This window comes from Trachurus trachurus, assembly GCF_905171665.1.
Source record: "Trachurus trachurus genome assembly, chromosome: 7".
NCBI lineage: Eukaryota > Metazoa > Chordata > Actinopteri > Carangiformes > Carangidae > Trachurus > Trachurus trachurus.
In genome coordinates this window covers 16,238,915-16,258,628 of record NC_139901.1, presented here as the reverse complement: position 1 = coordinate 16,258,628, position 19,714 = coordinate 16,238,915, and the positions used below count along the sequence as shown (strand labels likewise).

General features: G+C 41.8%; 1 protein-coding gene across 1 annotated transcript in view; it reads left to right on the top strand.

Moving 5' to 3' along the window:
- The window catches only part of LOC310989259 (forkhead box protein J3-like), a gene marked incomplete at its 3' end in the record, with an annotated part of 44,845 nt that overhangs the window by 8,297 nt on the left and 16,834 nt on the right, over nt 1-19,714 (top strand). Inside the window, exons 3-5 of the mRNA XM_083976257.1 lie at nt 10,275-10,349; nt 13,307-13,390; nt 18,219-18,320. Of these exons, the coding sequence (XP_083832383.1) occupies nt 10,275-10,349; nt 13,307-13,390; nt 18,219-18,320 (261 nt within the window). The remainder of the gene's footprint in view (nt 1-10,274; nt 10,350-13,306; nt 13,391-18,218; nt 18,321-19,714) is intronic.

The window sequence follows — 19,714 nt, the reverse complement described above, 5'->3', positions numbered from 1 at the left end:
AGTTTCTGGCTGATGATAACTACAAAATCTCCCCAAAAAAATTGTTTTCAAATTTTGATGACTTGTGTGGGTTTTGTTTCTAAGATCTGGCTCTTGTGCAGTTTAAGCAGCTATAAACCAACAGCTCCACTCTACACACCTCCATGCAACAACTCTCTGTAAAACTGGTCCTCTTTTCATCGGGTAGGTCCAAGAATAGAAAAAGGAGGCTGTCAAACATTATTGAGAAGCTCAGTGTACCCGGAGCACTTCTGCCCACCTGTCCTTCTTCCCCTCCTTCCTCCGTCCCTGCTCACTCGCCTCCTCTCCCGGAAAGCCACTGACAGAAACTGTCACTTCACTGCAGCGCTTTGCTCGACACAACCAGTACAGGAAGTGTTCCAGCATGACCTCTTGCTGCCTTGCGACCTAGTTTGGTCTCTGTGTTATTTTTAAAACACAATATTAAAAATAACCGCTTCAAGGATGTGTCTTCCTAAATCAGTTATTTGATGAGAAACCCAACTGATGATGAGACACTGATAAGATGACAGGGAGTCGATGAAGAATGTCTCTGATCTTTTATATTTTAAGTTATTACAAGCTAGAAGTCCTCAAAAGCTCATCAGAGAAGTTTGAAGAATCATGAGAAATTAAGAAAAATACAAAAGTTACTTTTCTCTAATCTGTCGTTTATTGTGAAAGCCTCGATGGTTTTACCACTGAGAACTATTTCATGAAATGGCCTGATACTACACCATCACTTTTGGGTTGAGCTGCTACTACTGAGCTGAGCTGTGAGCAACTATGAGAACGAGCCATGCTCCAAGTACAGTAGTGTCTTTGATGGTGGGCACTGATTTGCAGAAAATACATTAATGCTGTGTGAAGACTAAGCTGCCCTCTCATTCATTTAATGGAACTCTTACATTGGCGCACTGGGGGATCTGGCAAAACAGCATATGGTTGCCCAATGCCCAGCATAGAAGATGAAGACTTCCACTCCAAGACCGCTAATAGCACTGACTGGAGCAGACACAGATTCTTGGTAGATCACTTTGTAATGTGAGTATTTCTGCAGTTAATCTTCTGGCAGAGTTATAAAATGTTGTCTGAAAGAGTATCAGGGAAAAAAGCATCAATTTGTGATTATATTTTGATTACACTGACTGATAATGTAGCTCTAATACAATTGAAAAATGTATATTTTGGAGTCTGAGTATTTACCACATTAATCTGTTGCTTGTTTTGTTGGATCACATTCATTGTCTTACCTTACCTAACTGAAGATACCTTAAACAACATGTCTGCTATGCAGTTTTAACCCAATTCTTGGTTTTAAACCTGCAGTTGTTCCTCACCTCACTGTGTTTGTTTCTTCTTGTTTTGTTTTTTTGGTGTTAAACATGTAACATTTCCTATAGCTGCTTCACAAAGCAGGCTCACATGTAGGATGATTTTAATGTGAAGCAGCAGCAGCAGCAGGAAATGTTCAGTTTGTATCAGCAGTAACTTATGCAACTGCAATATGACTGAAACCCTCAGTAACTTGTAAACAGTAAAGGCTGATAACTGACCAGTAACTCACATGAACACATCAGTGACACTTGTTTCTAAACCATGTCATTCCCCAGGTCTCTCTCCCTGCTTTCCTGTCTCTCCTCACTGATGTAGTACATATTGCTTGTATGATGCCTGGTTGTTGGCTATTTTTGCTTTATCTCCTGTTGAGATGTTCAAAGCACCTGCTCAGTTGGCTCTCACTTGTTGTTGAAGTAATGTGATCCTAACATAACTGTTTTTGTAATAATGATCTGTCTTCATCTGCAAGACCTGCTGTCCATCAGCTGCACCCTCAGCTTTGGAATAATGTCTTGTCAGACAGCCTCTGAATATTTTGTAAGTGGCTGTGATACAGTTGTTGAATCAGGCAGCTGCTGGTGGTCCACACAGCTGTCAATCAAGTCTTATACCACTTCACTGACTCTATCCCCCACACACAGTTTGAAACAATCTGACATCCTGGCTCACAGATGTAACGGGGTCTAACTGGGTTTGCCCTCTTTGGCCTCCCGTTGCCAGTTTGAGAGTTGAGTTCTTGGAGAAGTATCTGTCAACAGACGCACCACTTGTGTTAATGCAACTGTTTCCTCAGGGACCATAGGCCTAGCTTGCATCAAATGCTAATACTTCTTATAAGCATTGAAGTCACTGGCAATCTATTGTCCATAAGTTGGTTCTCACTGCTGGTTATTTTTTCCCTCACGTCATCCATTTTGATGTCCTGGTATAGCCACTGTCAGCGTGCCATTATTTGTCTTGACGCAAATTTAGGTGACAAAGATTGTGTTGCAGATGTTAACAGTGGCTTAATAATCTTAACTGACATAGATGGTCAAAATGCTCCACAATCATTTTCATTTCTAATCTCTCTAAGATTTTTGCACACCTACATTTAGTTCAGGTTTACCTGTGTGCATATCCTGAATTTGTACAAATTAAAAACATTTTCATTTCATCTTTTTTTTGCAGTTACCCATGACTCATGCCCCCTCTCTATATCTCTTTCCATCAGTCACATTATGAAATAATTATGTATACACACACACACACATCCTCACATTGATGAACAGGTGTGTACATAACTGCTTGCAGTCAAATTCACAGGTGCCTATACACCTGCCTACATCCACATGGGTGCAGGTGCATACACAAGCAAAACTGGAATACCCAGCTACACACACACACACACACACACACACACACACACACACACACACACACACACACACACACACACACACACACACACACAAACACAAACACAAACATACACACACACACACACTCACACTGCAGTCTCCCACACACCCCACTTCTTATAGATGACTTGTGTGAAGCACTTCAGTGAGAGAGTGAAGAGGGCGGGGGAAGGGTCCATCAAATGAAATGAATATGTATTAGATGGGGTTTGAAGTAGTGACTTGTATTCAACCCCGCATTCTCACAGAGCGTCTGTCACTCCGTCACCATCAGGGTATAATAAGGTGTCTCAATGATGCTCAGAACCCAGGGGATTTTCACATCTAAGACACCTGTCCGTATGTGCGCGTACCTCCACACTGCCTCTCTTCCAGCTGACTGCAGCTCTTTATTTCTTTGTGCCTCTTGCATCCGCCCTCCTCCCCCCAGCTCCCTCTCCCTACGCCTCACCTCCAAACTTTGCCACATTTTACCCTCTCTTTATGCACTGTATGGATTGAGCTGAGAGTTAATAAAATCTCCCCCGCCTCTCTTTTCTCCAAATACCCCCTCCTGCTATTTCTTACCTCCCTTTCTCTTTTCTCTCTCTCTCTATCTCTTGTTCTGTCTGTGGGCGCACAAGGACTACCTCTGTGACACCACAATACATTCATCCTGAAGGGCATGGGAGAGACTCTCCTGAATACTGCGGCGTGGGTGTGCATTTGTCTGTGTACGCCACACTCCGTTTGCTCTCCATAGGTTAATACTCTGGCCAGCAAACCTTTTGCCTCCTGACCCCTTGTCTCCCTGCAGACGCACACAGCAGTGCAGGTGTTTCAGCAGAGATTCACGGGCTTATTGTTACAGCTTTCCAAGTCAAATCAGTGAATTTACCTTAAAAGTAAAACTTTAGGAACCATAGTTTTTATTTTGCTCAGAGCCTCACCCATCTCAAAAACAGCAAGGGCTCATTTTGTCGAACTTCACTGACACTGATTTCCTGTGCAAACTGAAAACTTCTTCTCCAAAAATATTGTCATCGGTACTTACACATTAGCATGATAATTAACTTGGTATTTGAGCATTATTTGCATTCTCAGAGCAGTTATTCTGTCAGTGTAATCACAGACTGATGCATTATAACTTTATTGTACTTAATGATGTTAGGCTGATGTTAATGAAGTTTAACATTCCTGCTGATTTTTTATGAGAAAATAAAGAAGGAGATGTGAACAGCTGGGAGGGTTTTTATGAGGAACAGGTGGAGGAAATGTTGAGTTTGAATAACAAAAAAAAAAAAAAACACAGAGGTATCTTACTTTCTTACTTAACAACAGCCCTTAGAAAATAAGTCACTCTCAAATAAGCTTTGAGTATATGTTTATCACAGAAACACGACTTGAGACCATTTTTATGCAAATAGGCCTGTGTCTGTGAACCAAATATTTCAGTTTCAGTTTCTCATCTGCTGATTCGACCTCTTAGTCACTTCACATTGTCACATTGGCCCTGCAGAAAATGAAAAGGACTGTTACTTCTGGAAAATTGGCCACATGAAAACACTTCTCACTCTCTCGTGCATATGGTATGTTTCCAGTGTGCCCAGCTGGTTGGCATGGTTTTGTTGAACTGGGCCAAGTGATGCTGTCGCTTCACTTGTGACACATCACTTTTCAAAACAGTTTTCATTTGGTTTAGGAATTGCCATCTTATATTGCCCCTTTTGTATGCAACTCAGCTGCCATGACCCAAATCTTCCAAACCTTGCCACTTATGTAACTTTAGTCCTCTCCATGTGACCTGTTTATTTGGTACACAGACACAAACACATGCACACACACACACACACACACACACACACACACACACACACACACACACACACACACACACACACACACACACACACACACACACACACACACACACACACACACACACACACACAGTCTTACTCTCATTTCCTCCGTTTTCCTCTCCACCCAAAAGCATGTTTCCCAAACCTGACTTTTTGTCACACATCACATTATATCACATTGCATTCTGTCAAAAGGTTCATCCATGCTTATCCAGCCTGCCTTATATAACTAACCTCCTCAAGTCCAGGGTGTTGCACCCTTAGTTAAGCAGCAGCAGCAGCACGTGCACATTCACTTTACCATATTTAATCATGCTTTTGATCTCCAGTCTCTAAAAATAATTGAATGCACACTTCAATTGTTCAATGAATGATTGCTGGTGCATTCTGGTCTATGTGGTCTTATGTAGACACTCTTACTTTTACAAAACAAAACTCATTTCTGACTCTGTGTCCTTGTCTGTCTGTCTGTCTGTCTGTCTGTCTGTCTGTCTGTCTGTCTGTCTGTCTGTCTGTCTGTCTGTCTTTGCTATATTAATAAAACATGTTTCATTTAATCACAGATTTTAATTACTGTTGCATTATTCATTTGGGCTGCAGACTTGAATATTACTGTAACTGAATATCAGTATTTAACGGTTTCACCGTTGAAACACAAGAAATAATGAGGTTTAATTATTGGCTATGGGTATCCCCTCCTACCAGGCCATTGCTTAAATAAGAAATCTTTCTTGTTTTGCGTGGTTAAATAAAGGTAAAAAACAACAACAACAACAACAACAAAAAAAAAATGTATTTGCTTATCTTAATCATTCTTCTCTACCTTTAGATCCCCTGCAAAATTTACAATATTATTTAATTTATTGAAAAATGTTAATGTGATCTCAGGTTTTTGTGGGGGCTAAGTTTGAGTTTGAATTCAAGACTAAAAAATGAAAATCAGAGATATTTGTCACTTGTGTTTGTCTGGACTGCTGCATAAATAGAAGGTAAACACTGTTGTACAAGGGCTGTTCGATTTTGCCCAAAAATAAAATCCAGATTTTCTTCTCTCAAAACCCGATTTCCAATTCCGATTACTATTCCGATTCCGATTCCGATTACTATTACTATACTACTACTAACCTATACTAAAACATGACGTCAACCGACTGCCTTCCACTGATTGGCCAGAGTGTTGTCACTGGAAGAGTCACAAGCGCGACGTCCAACCATAAACTGTATGCGTCCGACACGAGAATCACGAGGCTGTACCGTAATTGCCCTATAAGTGAAAAATCTTTTTTTTTTTACGATTTACACGTTTTTAACATCGTACTAACTAAATAAACCGATGACGATTTAAAACCGATTAATCGAACAGGCCTACGTATGTTGTACTGTAGGCTATAGTATTTACTGTGTTTACAGAAATATTCTTGCCATAGGAATAAGTTGTTTAGACCAAAGCTGGGGGTGGTCTTCTTCAGTGTCCTCCTAAACATACACACTCTCTCACACTGTGCCTGCGACTGTGTGATCTATCAGCTACTGGGCAGAATGGCATGGCCTCAGCCCGGCCCAATAAGCTCATTAATCAGGCAGGGAGAGGAGTGGGTGGAAGGAGGACACAGCAGTGAATCTCATTATCTTACTTCACAGCACTGCTAATCAGTACATTTATTGATGATGACCATTCCCATTCAGTGAGAGGAGATTACTGTTTCCATAACATGTAGGAAAGAAGGCAGGCATCCACATGTGCAATATGTGCTTTCCGGGTGGAAGAATAGTCTTCCTTCACACTGTGCAAGACTCTCTCTCTCACACATACATATACACACACACACACACACACACACACACACACACACACACACACACACACACACACACACACACACACACACACACACACACACACACACACACACACACACACACTTGAACATGCATGTCCTTGCAACAGTTTGAGCAGTGAAATTGTGGTAATTCTTCATGTCCAGCTTCCTGTCATTGGCAATAAAAACGAAGCTGTTTTTATGTGTCATTGACCTTTTTGGGAACATGTGGGTGTCTCAGAGTGTGTGTGCACCCATGCGTAGGTTGTGTATGGACCTCATGCTGCAAAGAATTCCCGGAGTACACGTCAGAAATCAAATGAGCACAATAACCATCGTCAAATGAAGTGCAATAAATCTTTAAGGAAATGAACAGAAAGTGGCAAAAGTGGTTAAAAATAGTGGCTCAGGAGGTAGAGCTTAACCGGAATTAACCATTAACCGGAAGGTCGGTGGTTCGATTCCCGGCTCCCCCAGTCCGCATGTCGAAGTGTCCTTGGGCAAGACACTGAACCCACAGTTGCCCTGGAGTTGACGGAGTTCATGTATGAATGTGTGTGAATGATTAGCGCTTTGAGTGTTCCAAGTGACTAGAAAAGCGCTATATAAGTGCAAGTCCATTTACCAAGTCCATTCATAGGCTATCTGGCACAATCTAGACAATTATTTGACTCGTATCAACATTTCATGTCATGCCAGCTGTTTGACTTTTTTGGGGTCTTTTTTTTTGCCTTAATTAGATAGGACAGAGAGAGACAGGAAAGCAAGGAGAAAGACTTGGGGAATGACACGCGCTAAGGATCATCTCAGTCGGGGAGTCAAACAGCGATCAGTGCTTTAGGCATATGCCAACATGCCTGACCACTCGATCACCGTTCACCCTCAGCTCGCCATGATGGTCTGTTGTCCAGTGGGAACAATCTCAACAACTAATTGACAGACATTCATGTTTCCTTCAGACTGAATTGTAATCCACTAATATCCACTTTACGTAGCATCATGGTCTTCTGGTCAAAAGACTTTATTTCATGACCAAACAGCAAAACTAATGATGTTCCCATCAGATGTGTGAATTGTTCCTTTGTTAGTATGCAAACAAGCTAAGCTAAATGTGAACATGTTAGCATTGTCCGTGTGATGGTGTTAGTGTTGGGGTCGAAGCACTGCTTCCTTACACTGCAGCCCTCCAGACACACTAACATGGGTGTAGTTTCTTGCCCTCGTTGAAATGTCTTATTTTTATGTGACACTGATATTTGGCCCAGCTCTAATTGCAAATTACACTGCAGAAATAAGATATAATGCATAAATGAACACACATGGGGCAAACACAACAGGATTTTAATTAGGTCAGCAACATATTTAGTGGTAGAGAGGTTGCAAACCACAGTGTTACCGGTATATGGAATTTTATGAGCAAGTATATTTGTGCTGCACCTTTAAAGCCATTAACCTCAATCCACTGAAACATGTTTTCACTTTGTCACATGATTAGCATTGACTATCATCTTAAGGAGATTAAATTGACTGAAAGTGTGTGTGGTCAGAGACGTTCTAAATTTTGTGGTTCAGTATCCTGACATCACCATTGCCGTGGGTTATAAGGTGTTACTTTTTATGCAAATCATAAGGGGCTCACTCGTGAGGAGAGCAAGCTTCCCGCAACTCAAACTGTCACAGAAATGATATTAAAACCTCCTGATTTACTGTGAGGGAACGGTGTATTCTTGCACACTGTGAGGAAAACAATTACCAAACTTGATGACATGGACAAATTTAGACCAATAAAAGATTTAATCTGCATTCGTAACTTTTGGGTGCACCCTCCGGCCTCTGTTGAGGCTGGGTGGTGTACCCAAAAGCACTTAAAAAGCACACATGCCTGAAACTGACAAGTGCCAGAATGTGCAAAGTCTGAAATATACAGGGTTGTGCAGACATTTCAAGTAGTGCACACAGGTGTGCAAAAACTGCTTGGGTAATAAAGAAAATACAGAGTAAATAAGCAGACAGTAGGTAGAGGTTAGCAAAGTTAGCTGCCGAAGTAATGTGCGGACTCAGTGTTAATGATCCACCACCACCTCCCACAGGAAAGTTTTGGGAACAGATGGCTGCCTTTGTGTGTCGAGCTGGTGGCGTTCCTCCTTGACTTTTTCATCACCCAACTGTCACGCCTCTCCTTGATGGACGGCCACAAAAAGCCAGTGATCCGCTAAGTGGAGCAGCCGAGAGCTGCCGGAGCTTTTCTGCAGGAGGAGCAGGGGCGAGGCAGAGGTGGACCAGGCTGTTATGGTGTGCCAGAGACGGAGAGACAAGGTGGTTGTTGTAGGAGAAACAAAAACCGGTGATGAGCAGTGGGAACCCGGGAGAAGGAGAAGAGAAATTCCTCCCATCCCTCTGTCTATTCCCCTCCTCCTCCCCAGTGGTATTAATTAACAGCAGCAGATGAGTGGAGAAGCAGCCTGAAGAGAGAACAGGTTCATGTCAGGTTAGCCTACGCTGTTAAGGGCCCTCTCTCTCTCACACACACACACACACACACACACACACACACACACACACACACACACACACACACACACACACACACTCTCTCTCTTTCCTTTCACATATGCGGGCACACACACAAACACAACAATAGGAGCTGTTACAATCTGTACAAACAGCAGCTTCCTCTTGTGATGGCCAGAACTGACTTAGCTACATGATTCAAAAATGGTGGAGGCCCAATTTAACCCTTTAGCTTGAACACGCCTTCATGTTTTAAAAAAAACATGGGGGGAAAAACCACAACCACAGACCCCACAGCCACAGACACTCACTTCCCCCTCGTGGCTCTGACACATCGTTGCCACAGCCTACCTCCATCAACATGAATGCATTCCAGCCACCTTTTTCAACCGTCTGTCTCTGTTGTGTCTGTTAGAAAAGATTCAGCTCCGTTTTAATCAATACGCCTGTCTACGTTTGCAGCGTAATGGTTCGCTTTTCACTCTTGTGTTATTGTGACCTGAAGCATCTCCTTTACTCAATGGTGGAAGCGGTGGAAAGCGGGAAAACAGCTCCACTTGTGGTTGCGGTAGATGCACAGGGGAGGGTGTGTGTGTGTGTGTGTGTGTGTGTGTGTCAGTGGTTGGGAAAATGTTGATTTGCCCCGGACAGATACCAGGACTACTTCTAGTACCACTGCCACTCTTGAAAACGTGTATTTGCTTTTTTTTTGCACAGGTTTTAAATGGCTCTGAACTGTTTAATCAAAGAGATTTCCCTTCTCAAGCCAGTCAAGGGTAAATCAGCAAATATTTAACAAGAAAAGGGGAATAATTAGACAGAAACATAGTGAAAAATAGGATATGATAACATAGACCCTATAATGCCAGAAATGTGATCACCATCCCTCAGTGTCTTTGCCATGTGATCAGGGCAATGAGACAATGAACAGGTGTTGTCAACAGTACATTATGGTTATTCTAAACTGTTTCTTAATTGGATTTACAGATCAATTACCATATTGTGATGGAAAATTACATAAACCATGATAGGAGATGGTAATATCACCCGGGCCTTGTGTTGATGAGATACTTTTGACCACTCAGATCGACCATGGGACCTCATTAGGGGTCCTGTCTTTGGTCCTGACCCACGGTTTTAACAAAGTTATCTCTGGAAAATAGCACAGAAAGCTGTTCTAATAGAAACCAGACTGGGACCAGAATCAGTTGACACATTGAAGTGAGTGTAATTTACTTACTCGGAAAAGTGGATTTAGTGGAATTACTCTCTAACTATTTTTTGTCCTGTTTCTTCTTTACCTCCTGCCTTTTTCTTTCCTTTCTCCCTCTCTCCATCTCTCCGTCTGTCACTCCCTGCAGAATTCTATACGACACAACCTGTCCTTGAACAAGTGTTTTCTCAAAGTGCCTCGTTCCAAAGACGACCCTGGAAAAGTAAGTATTTCCTGAACAATGTAATGCGACTGAAAAGCTCAGCTTGAATTATGGTGTGACACACAATGAAAATGCAAACCTATTTCAGCAAGCTTACAAATAAGGCAGAGGCTACAGCGATTACTTTTCACGTGTTTAGTCGCCCTTGTGCTGCATGTGTACACGCATTTGTGTATAAGTGCACCCAGAGACACCCATATGCACTTGTTCTCTTTCTTTGTCACACACACACACATGTGCGCGCACACACACACACACACACACACACACACACACACACACACAGCGTCTGCACTTAAAAGCAATTTGTAGCTCCATAACCGGCTGTGCTGAATGCCTAATGCTGCTTTCTCTGTTTTCTGCGGCTCTTCCGATATTGATTCTGCCAAGTAATAATGTGGTACAGGGAGTAATGAATAATAAGTATATGTAGGTACACTCCTTCAGATACGAGGCCATTCACACATCTGTTATGGTTTATTAGGCTCTGTTTCTCTCTCACACACACAATCAGAGGAAGCTTTAGATATGTTTCACCACTGTGACTGCTGTGGTTAGGAAGCAGAGATGCCCTGGCCACTTCAGCAACGTCGGTTTGATAACAACAACTTGTCAAATCCTTGTTTGTGCTGAATCGGAGGAATTGCTCAGATGGAGAAAGTATGTAATTACAGCTGATCACTGGAGCTTGTCCGTACAAGATTTTTTAATAAAAGCTCCAATGTCTGAGCATTTCAGCTCATCATCAGGTTAACGTGAGAAGCACATCCACCATTTTTACAAGAACTGACAAACCCAAAAAGTTTTCATTGAGCTTTCTCAACTTTGCTCATTTTGTTTGGGGTGGGGGGAGTCGGGGTGTCTCCAGGCTGCAGGGGGGGGGGGGGGGGGGGGTTTGGAACCATTGAAAAATGAATTAGGGGGAAGAAGGTTTAAATAATTCAAAGAAAATCCTTGGGCTTGAGTGGAGGCCCATATACTCTGCAAAGACACAAAGAGAGCACCCCCCCATACACACACACACACACACCCTCCCCGATTAGCCTGACTCGGACCTGACCAGCACCTTAATTCACACCGTGGATCGAAGTGGTCGATACCTCGGCATGGGGGGAGGTCATCTGTGTGTAGAGAAGTTGAATGTACATGCTCTGTTTGAAGCCATAGAGAGAGTGGAGAAGCTAAATCATGCATGTGCTAACGTTAATTGGCTGTGTACTGTTCAGTGATGTGGGACTGAGAGACAGGGGGAGGAGTAGAGGCAAGGGTGGGGAGGGGGTGTGTGTGTGTGAGAGAGAGTGAGTGTGTGTGTGTGGCCTAGATGAACCTCCTGAATTCAGTCTGCAGCTTTGGACCTCCTTGGGAGGGAAGATGAAAAATGAAAGGCAGGAAAAAAATCAGACCAGGAGGAAATCAAGGACCTAAAAGCAATTGATTTCCTTCCCCCTCATTGTATGTGTTTATTTTGGAGGCTGCTGTGTTTTAACATTGTGTATCAAAAGGATTTCAGTGGATTTTCTAGGGAGAGGAAGCGGGAGCATGTACCACAGTAAAACTAAACCTCGAGAAAACTGATTGGATACAGTGCTGGAATAACAACAGATACACTGGTTTTATCGGATGCAATGGAGATCCATCTACTGCACTTTTCTTTCTCTTTAGTGACACTTGGTTCCCCCTGTTAGAGTGACGCAGCCTCGGCAGACTTCTCCACAGAAGTGAGGAAAAAGAGAATGTATTTTGTGTTGGAGGAGAGACTTTTACTGTAGGTGTGATGGACATAACACTTTGGTGGATAATGTAAATATACAGTCTTCCTCACAGTTTTCCTTACACTATCGGCAATTTATCCGTTTGTATGTTGAGTTACTGCCAGAATTGACACATTTACTAAAAACACTCAGTCTATTAATGTTTTTAATGATTAATTCGAGAAGAAAGGTGTTTTTTCAAGCCCACAGCTGTGAAATGTTTGGATATGTGATACTCACTCACTTCCAGCTGGATTTATGAAGCTAACAAACATCAAGATACTTGGAGGTTTATAGTTTTTTTCTTGTGATAAAAGCCTGGATCACCTACAAGAATAACGAACATGTTGATAATTAAATCCTGTGCTAGGTGCCTTTCTACCAATATGCAATACATGAGATACATTTTTTGAATTGTGTTTACAGTTAACACAAGTCAAATTCCAATACTCTTTTGTCGTGTTATTGTTCAATGACCATTGCTAACTTACTGTATTAAAGAAATAAAGATAAGAGATCTTTTGGTGGGATCACACAAGCAGCAACGCCTGTCAACGTGTTGCCATAGAAATTTCTTAAAAATTGTTACCAAAAGACCTTTGTTAGTCTGCAGAGTGACCAATGAGTCTGAGTTCTTCATCATCTTCAGTGGTCCATGATAAATGCTCTGATCCTCTATTTCAGTCAGGCAATCACACATCTACTGTTTTAACTATTGTACAACCACAGCGGCAGGACAGCAGGCTATGTCAAATAAAAAAGAGACATAAGGAAACATAAACTGTAAGTAACACAGTAACCCATCATAATATAACAATGTGTCATCTACACATATCATAGCCCTCAACCTATCGTTGAACTCTTTAACATTACCTTAATTATGATCTAATCTATACACCTGAAAAGCTTCGTGACTGCACCTCACACTGTTGTGACGCTACCAAAGTGACAAAATCTGTCCACAGACGTATGAACACCTGCCTCTGTGCTACTTCCTGCTACAGTAGGTGTCTCCAAGACCGCATTTTACCCTGATGACTCACACACAGATGCACAAGGTGGAAACAGTACCAGCCGCGCACTGATACAACTGGTCGAGAATATGAAAGCAATGAAGCATACTTAAACCTTCAGAGAAATAATGAAAAAAAAACACCTAATTTATAAGACTTTACAGTTTGTTTTTTGTTTGACCTTACTCTTCAGGGTTCCTATTGGGCCATAGATACCAATCCTAAAGAAGACTCGGTGCCCAGCAGGCCAAAGAAGAGACCGCGATCTGGAGAAAGGGTAAGTAACCATAATGTGTAAAATCCTCCTTTTGATACTAAAGCTTTGTCATTTTAACAGCCTTTAACAGCCTACCACATTATACTGTTCAACTAGTGTTCACCGTTGTGTTTTTTACATCCCTACATTCTTGGATAAAAAAAATATTTCCCTCGACCAGCTCAAGCTCTCTGCCATAAGAGGGGCAGAAACCAGACTTTTACTGAACATGAGTGTTAATGATGTAGCAGGGTTAAAAGATACAGTATATGAGCTAAAAAAATGTTTTGGAAAACTAGATGGTAAAAATAATATTACCAATATTTGTGCGTAAACAGCTACGATGATGCAACGAAGGCACCGTCAATCATGACAGAGCGGTGAAATATGACAGTAGACCAGACTCTGCACTGAATAATGCAAAGCAAATGACAGTTGAAGACACAAACAGCAAATTAATTAATTATGTTCTGCTGTTGTGTCATTTTTGCGATTCAGTGGTATAAATTGTGATCAGTAGCAAACTGTGTGGACCAGCAGTACCCACATGTTTTGGCACACGATGCATCTGCAGCACAGTCATAAAGGAGCTGGGATTATGGGCTAGATCACTGATACCAAGTAAAAAAAAAAAAAAACGAGGAGATGGGGTGACTTGGGAAAAGGGTTTAGGGGATGCGGCATCTATACCCCACACCTTCTGTGCTGTTACTGGGCAGGCTCACTCAAAACCTCTAAAATAAAAAATAAAATCAGAGCCTCCCCTCTATTCAGTTCTGTCCTGAATGTTTGTATGTTATCATTATAATAGTTAAATAATAATAGTTAAATAATCAGACATATTTAACATTTTCAAACAGGCCACAATTTAAAAAGGTTGAGAATCACTATTCTATTGCTTTTGCGATTTTGTTCTCACTGCATGTTAAGCTATTTTGATCAATCAGTCTAATTGTCCACGATACCAGCAGATGATTTTCTTTAGCAATGACTAAGACCTGTCCCCCAAAGTGCACGTTGTCCTGGCTTGGCTGAACAGATTGTCCTTGCTCGTGCTGTTTGATTGATATCGACTCACTTGCTCCTATAGGAGAATGTGAGGAAAAACCCCATGGTCTGATAACAATACATGCCATGTGCCATTACAGCGTGACAGCCTGTCATCTCAATTAAACCATGTCATGATTGTATACTCATCTGGGTCAGGTGGGTTTGATTTACATGTTAATACGTGTTAACCACAGGCTCCTTGGATTTGCAATTTTCAAGATGCCACAGAAACAGCAGGAACAATATATGAGAGAATAGTGAGAACACAGAAGTAGGAACGAAAATTAGTTTTGGAGGAATTGATTGACAGCGGCCAAGGCTATAAATATAAGTAACCCCGCATCAGCTCGGCAGAACGCAGCTGCTGTTCAGTCATTAACCTGAGGATCTGAATCAAAAGTTGTACGGAGCGAGCATTATGATGTATGGCATGTGTTATATCACCTCTGTCTGCCTGGCTCACTGCTGTTCCCACCCTACCTCTGACTACTGTATGCTTGGCATTCAGCTGTCTGTCTCTTTAGTAGCTGATGAAGCACGCTGAAATATCAAAACTACATCCGGGCCGAACAAGCAGACTCAGTATTCAACACATTAAACAGATGAAAGTCACCGCGACTGAGCTTAAATGAAGCGATAACTGTGCCCCAGAGAAGATACATGCTATACATCTCTATGGGAGCAAACAAACAAGAATAATTAAAGATGCTGCCGCAGCGCTCAGTGGCACACCAGCACTCTCTGAAAGAGGAGCTCAGGTATCGCTGTCAGTGCTTATACTTCAGTTACACTTCCTCCGGCCAAGGTTGAGCAACCAGTCAGGGACATTATCTGGTGTAGTGGACCAATGAGTCCTGCTGCACACAAATATCGTTATTATGGCCTATCCCATTGTTGTTTTTTCCCCTTGTTTGCACAATACACAACAGCTGACTCACTGAGGCTTTTTTGACTGTACACCAAACTGTTTTTATTGCTGCGAAACCTGCTGAGCCTTTCATCACAGAGCATCACAACTGGTCATCCCCCCCTTCTTTTCTCACCCCTGTCTCTGACACTGTTTGTACATCTTGATCATTATCTTTGTGTTTGTGTGTTTATCTGTTCGTCTGCCAGTCTTTTCTCCGTCTGTGCCTCCATAGCTCGCTTTAGCCATCTTCCCTCCTGGGAACTCAGGCGGGCGCTGAGCAGCAAAGTGCACAATCACAGCCGTTCATTGGAAGAAGAATTGCGGTAAAACAGAGAGAGAAACGGGGGGAGAGAGTGTGAAAGACAGGATGCAGGAGGGGAAAAGTGAAAAAGACATCAAGGTAGAGAGAGAGCGAGCAGAGAGGAAAAAGTCAAGCTGCAAGTGGAAGGAGGAAAAAGTAAGAGGGAGAAGGAGGAGGGAGAGTATTCTAGGCTTGTGTTCCAGTTAATTACCACAGAAGGCCCCGGGGCTGCCATTAGACATATTTTCTTCACCAACGATTTTTTTTTTTTTATTACAAACATTAATTAATTCAGAGGCTTGTCATCTCGTCTTACATGGATGGGCCCTTCGACCCCTTTTCTTACGCCTCACTTGCACTGCTGGCAGACGCACTGTGGGCTGTCACATGGGCTAAGGAGAAGCAGGGAGGTTTTAAGTGGTAAGATTTATAGCAGTATTAGCGCCTGGAAAAAAGGAAAAGAAAAACAGGTAGGCTAAATATGTCGTAGTGTTTTGCTTGCACCTGGGCTACACAGTCAAAGTCTTGATGACAGCATCTCTGCAAATGAGAAGATTTGAAGTTGGCAGCGAGGCTAAACGTCAGCTGCGTAAAGGCATTGTGTAACCGTGTAGACAGGGAGTGTACACTTAGTTCAGTACTTTCGTCTCCGGTGCCCTTAGCATAATCACTCTCTTTCATTTTCCTGTATGCCTCTCCGTCTGCCTGTCTGTCTGTCTTTCTGTCTGTTTGTCTGTCTGTCTGTCTGTCACCACTCAATTATCTCACCACCTATTCTTCCTTCTCTCCCTCCCTTTTCCCACAAGCCTTCCTCACTTCTCTCTTCACCTCTCTCTGTCTTCCTTTTAAGTGCCTCCGCCAGGGAACCGACAACCCGTTTTCACTGGGAGTTTATCATAAATTAAAGATTGCATTGTTACCAACCAATCCTCTTACTGTAAGCAGTTTGGGAAGGCAGGCAAGCTGTCTTGAACCCTGAAAGGAGTCAGACAAGGAGAAAAAAATATTGTCCCCATTTTTTTTTTTTTCTCTCTCAAGTGGGCTGCAATTTAGCCCCTCATCGATCTTTGAATAGTTCCTCATATCCCCATACTCAGTTAACCCAACATTAGCTCTTTGTGAAGACGGCAAAAGAAACAAACTGCCAGTGATGCTGTAGATATGTGAATAATGCATGAGGATGGCTTGATTTATCTTATCAAGTGCGAGTGATGCGCCCACTTTCATGGCTGTTTAAGTGTCCGACATTTTACACAAAGTGCCCATCAGCCACTTCACACAGTTGCAGCCTGGGGCACGCTGGTGAGTCAGGAGGTTCAGTACAGAATCATGAACTTGTAGCGCTCAGAAAATACTCATAACCTTTGTCACATTTCATTTCCTTCCTTGTTTTTTACCGTCACTCTCCTCTGCTTATTTCTAATTAGTGGAGAACATATTGGGAATATTTTTGCATTTTAATTAATAGGCAACATTTATTACTTAGTGTTGAAAAAGTATTTGTGCACCTATTCAAATGTTACCATTCTCAACTCCATGTGAGCAGAGAAAAACTCATGAAACTAATTTAACTTACCCATTAAATACTACAACCAGTGGCTCATCTTCACATCTCATAACAAGAAATACCAATTTTTGGTAAATTATTTGTCTGTAATTAAAATATATTCACCTTCAAAACATTTTTCTCTCACTTACATGCTGCTTGTAACAATGATTTGGCCTTGGTATAGTTTGGTATCAGATTAAAAACACATTTTGGCATCACCCACTCACCTTGTGGATTTGTTAATATAGCATAGCATAATTAGATCTCTAGACAGATTATGCAGGTGTGTATCAGGTAAGCAGACATCTAGTTACACTGTGAATCTTTTATGTCCTGCCACCATGCTACTCTGTGACTCTACACATTAATAAGTTGCAACCAACACGTAGTTAAAACTTCATACGTACTGTACGCCCCAGGTACCTCATATAGAGTGCATGAACTGATTAGAGTTCAGAGCACCTCTCTGCATACATTTGCATATTAATGAGGGGATGCTGATTTCTGAGAAATTGCCATAACTCCTTAACACTGAATTCTAACAAGTTGAAATAGATAGCAGGTCTGTAGTATGCAGGGGTAAATGTGTCAGGATAGGGGAAAAAAATCTTCAAAATTCACTGACTTAATCAGCTTAATTAGGAAGAAATTGATTTTTTGTGAACATGATAACTACAAGACAATACAAATTTGAAAGTTATTACATACCCCATATGGTGTGGATGACGTATTTTGGTGTGTGGTGCAGCATTCATTTGCATATTAATAAGGTGAAACTGTTTTTAGACCTTGTGTGATCGTTCTTGATGACAAACTATCGGCGTTGTGAGCGCACGTGTTATTGTCATGGCGATCATGCTGGGACATAAGATATCCCAAGTGCCTCTTGTTATTTGTCATTTATCGATCACAATGTTTGTAATATATCTCACACGGATTCAAATGAGACAGCTTGACCTCGTTGTTGGAGTTACAGCTGTATCAATACAAACAACTTTTGTTATTCTATTCCCCGTCATCTGTCCTGTTTTCCCACCAGGCATCTACTCCCTACAGCCTTGAGTCAGAGTCTCTGAGGATGGACTGCATCATGTCTGGGGGGGCGTCTCCCACACTGGCCATCAATGCTGTGACCAACAAGGTACGACGTACAAAACTGGAAAAAAAAAACCCCACCAGTTTAAGATGTTTATCCCAACAGACATATATTTCTTAGTGTGCAAAGTGCTTCTTCCCAAACACCGTGTTCATTTATGGTTTAAGGTAAGAGGGTGATTAATAATATATAATTAATTAATTCAAGGAGAAAATCTGCATTTTAATCTGTAATGAAACAAACACTTCATGTTATCAGCTGTTAGTATCTCCCAGTTTGAGACAGAACCTTGCCAACCTTGACCTTAAATTATTTTCAAAGGTTTATAGATGATTGTGTTTCAGAGAAGCCATTTGGGTGGCGAGAAGCAGAAGAGATACATTAATATTAACTATAACTCAGCCTCTGCAGGCCTCTTTAGTTTTGAAGGCAGAGAGTGGGTGAGTAATGAGTGGTTGACCTGTAATGCTGCTATGTATTGGTCATGATATGAGTCAGCATCCCAAACTGTTACATACAGAAATTTTAAATTGTTGTAAAAAACAAAAAAAAACAACAACAACAACAACAATGCCCAGAATGCTGCTGCTTTATTGGCCTGAGCCTGTAATTATTATGAATTTCTCAAAGCCCAACTGCAGGAGAGTTGTGTGTTTTTGCTCTCTTGGTCCCCCTACATTTGGGAAGTCTAATTCCCTTTTACAGTGCTGTCGTACATGCAAATCACAAATTGAGCGTTTCTCAGCAATACATGTGCATTTACTGGCACAAGTTGAAACCCATCTTACCTGCAGAGACATTACTTCGGTCTTGCATCCTGTCTCTTGCCGACAAGAAAACACCAGTCCAAGGTTTACCCATGTCCAGTCCTTTGTTCAGCTTCTGTCTCTTCTTCTCTTCCACTGACAGTGTCTTATTTGGTCTCTTCTTCCTCTGCCATCACAAACATACTGAGAATAGTGGGCTAGCTAGTTTCTTATAGCTAGGTGACAGGTGGTGATGTTGCTGTGAGACATGTTGCTGAAAAGCGATACGTACTGTACGTTGTTGCGATGCCAGCCAGGCAACAAAAGTTACTTGGTACAATGCCAGGACAGCAGGGGGCACTGTGTCAATGTCAGGGGCCATTCTCCCAGTTACAAGTCAATGACACATCAAAATAACTAAATATTGATACATAAATACATAAATAAATATTAAGACATTATGTCTCTTTAACAGTCTGAATGAATTAGACAGTAGGAAGTCAGATGAATCCTACCTGGTTATACTTATAACATACCGGTATAATATAATAATAATATACTTCCATTTTACTGGGTATAAGACTAAACTGAAGCAGAAGTAGACGTATTTCTCGCACCAGTTGTGGTTTACACACTCAAACACATCCTTACGCAATGACACACATACATGCACACACCACAAACTGACTTGTA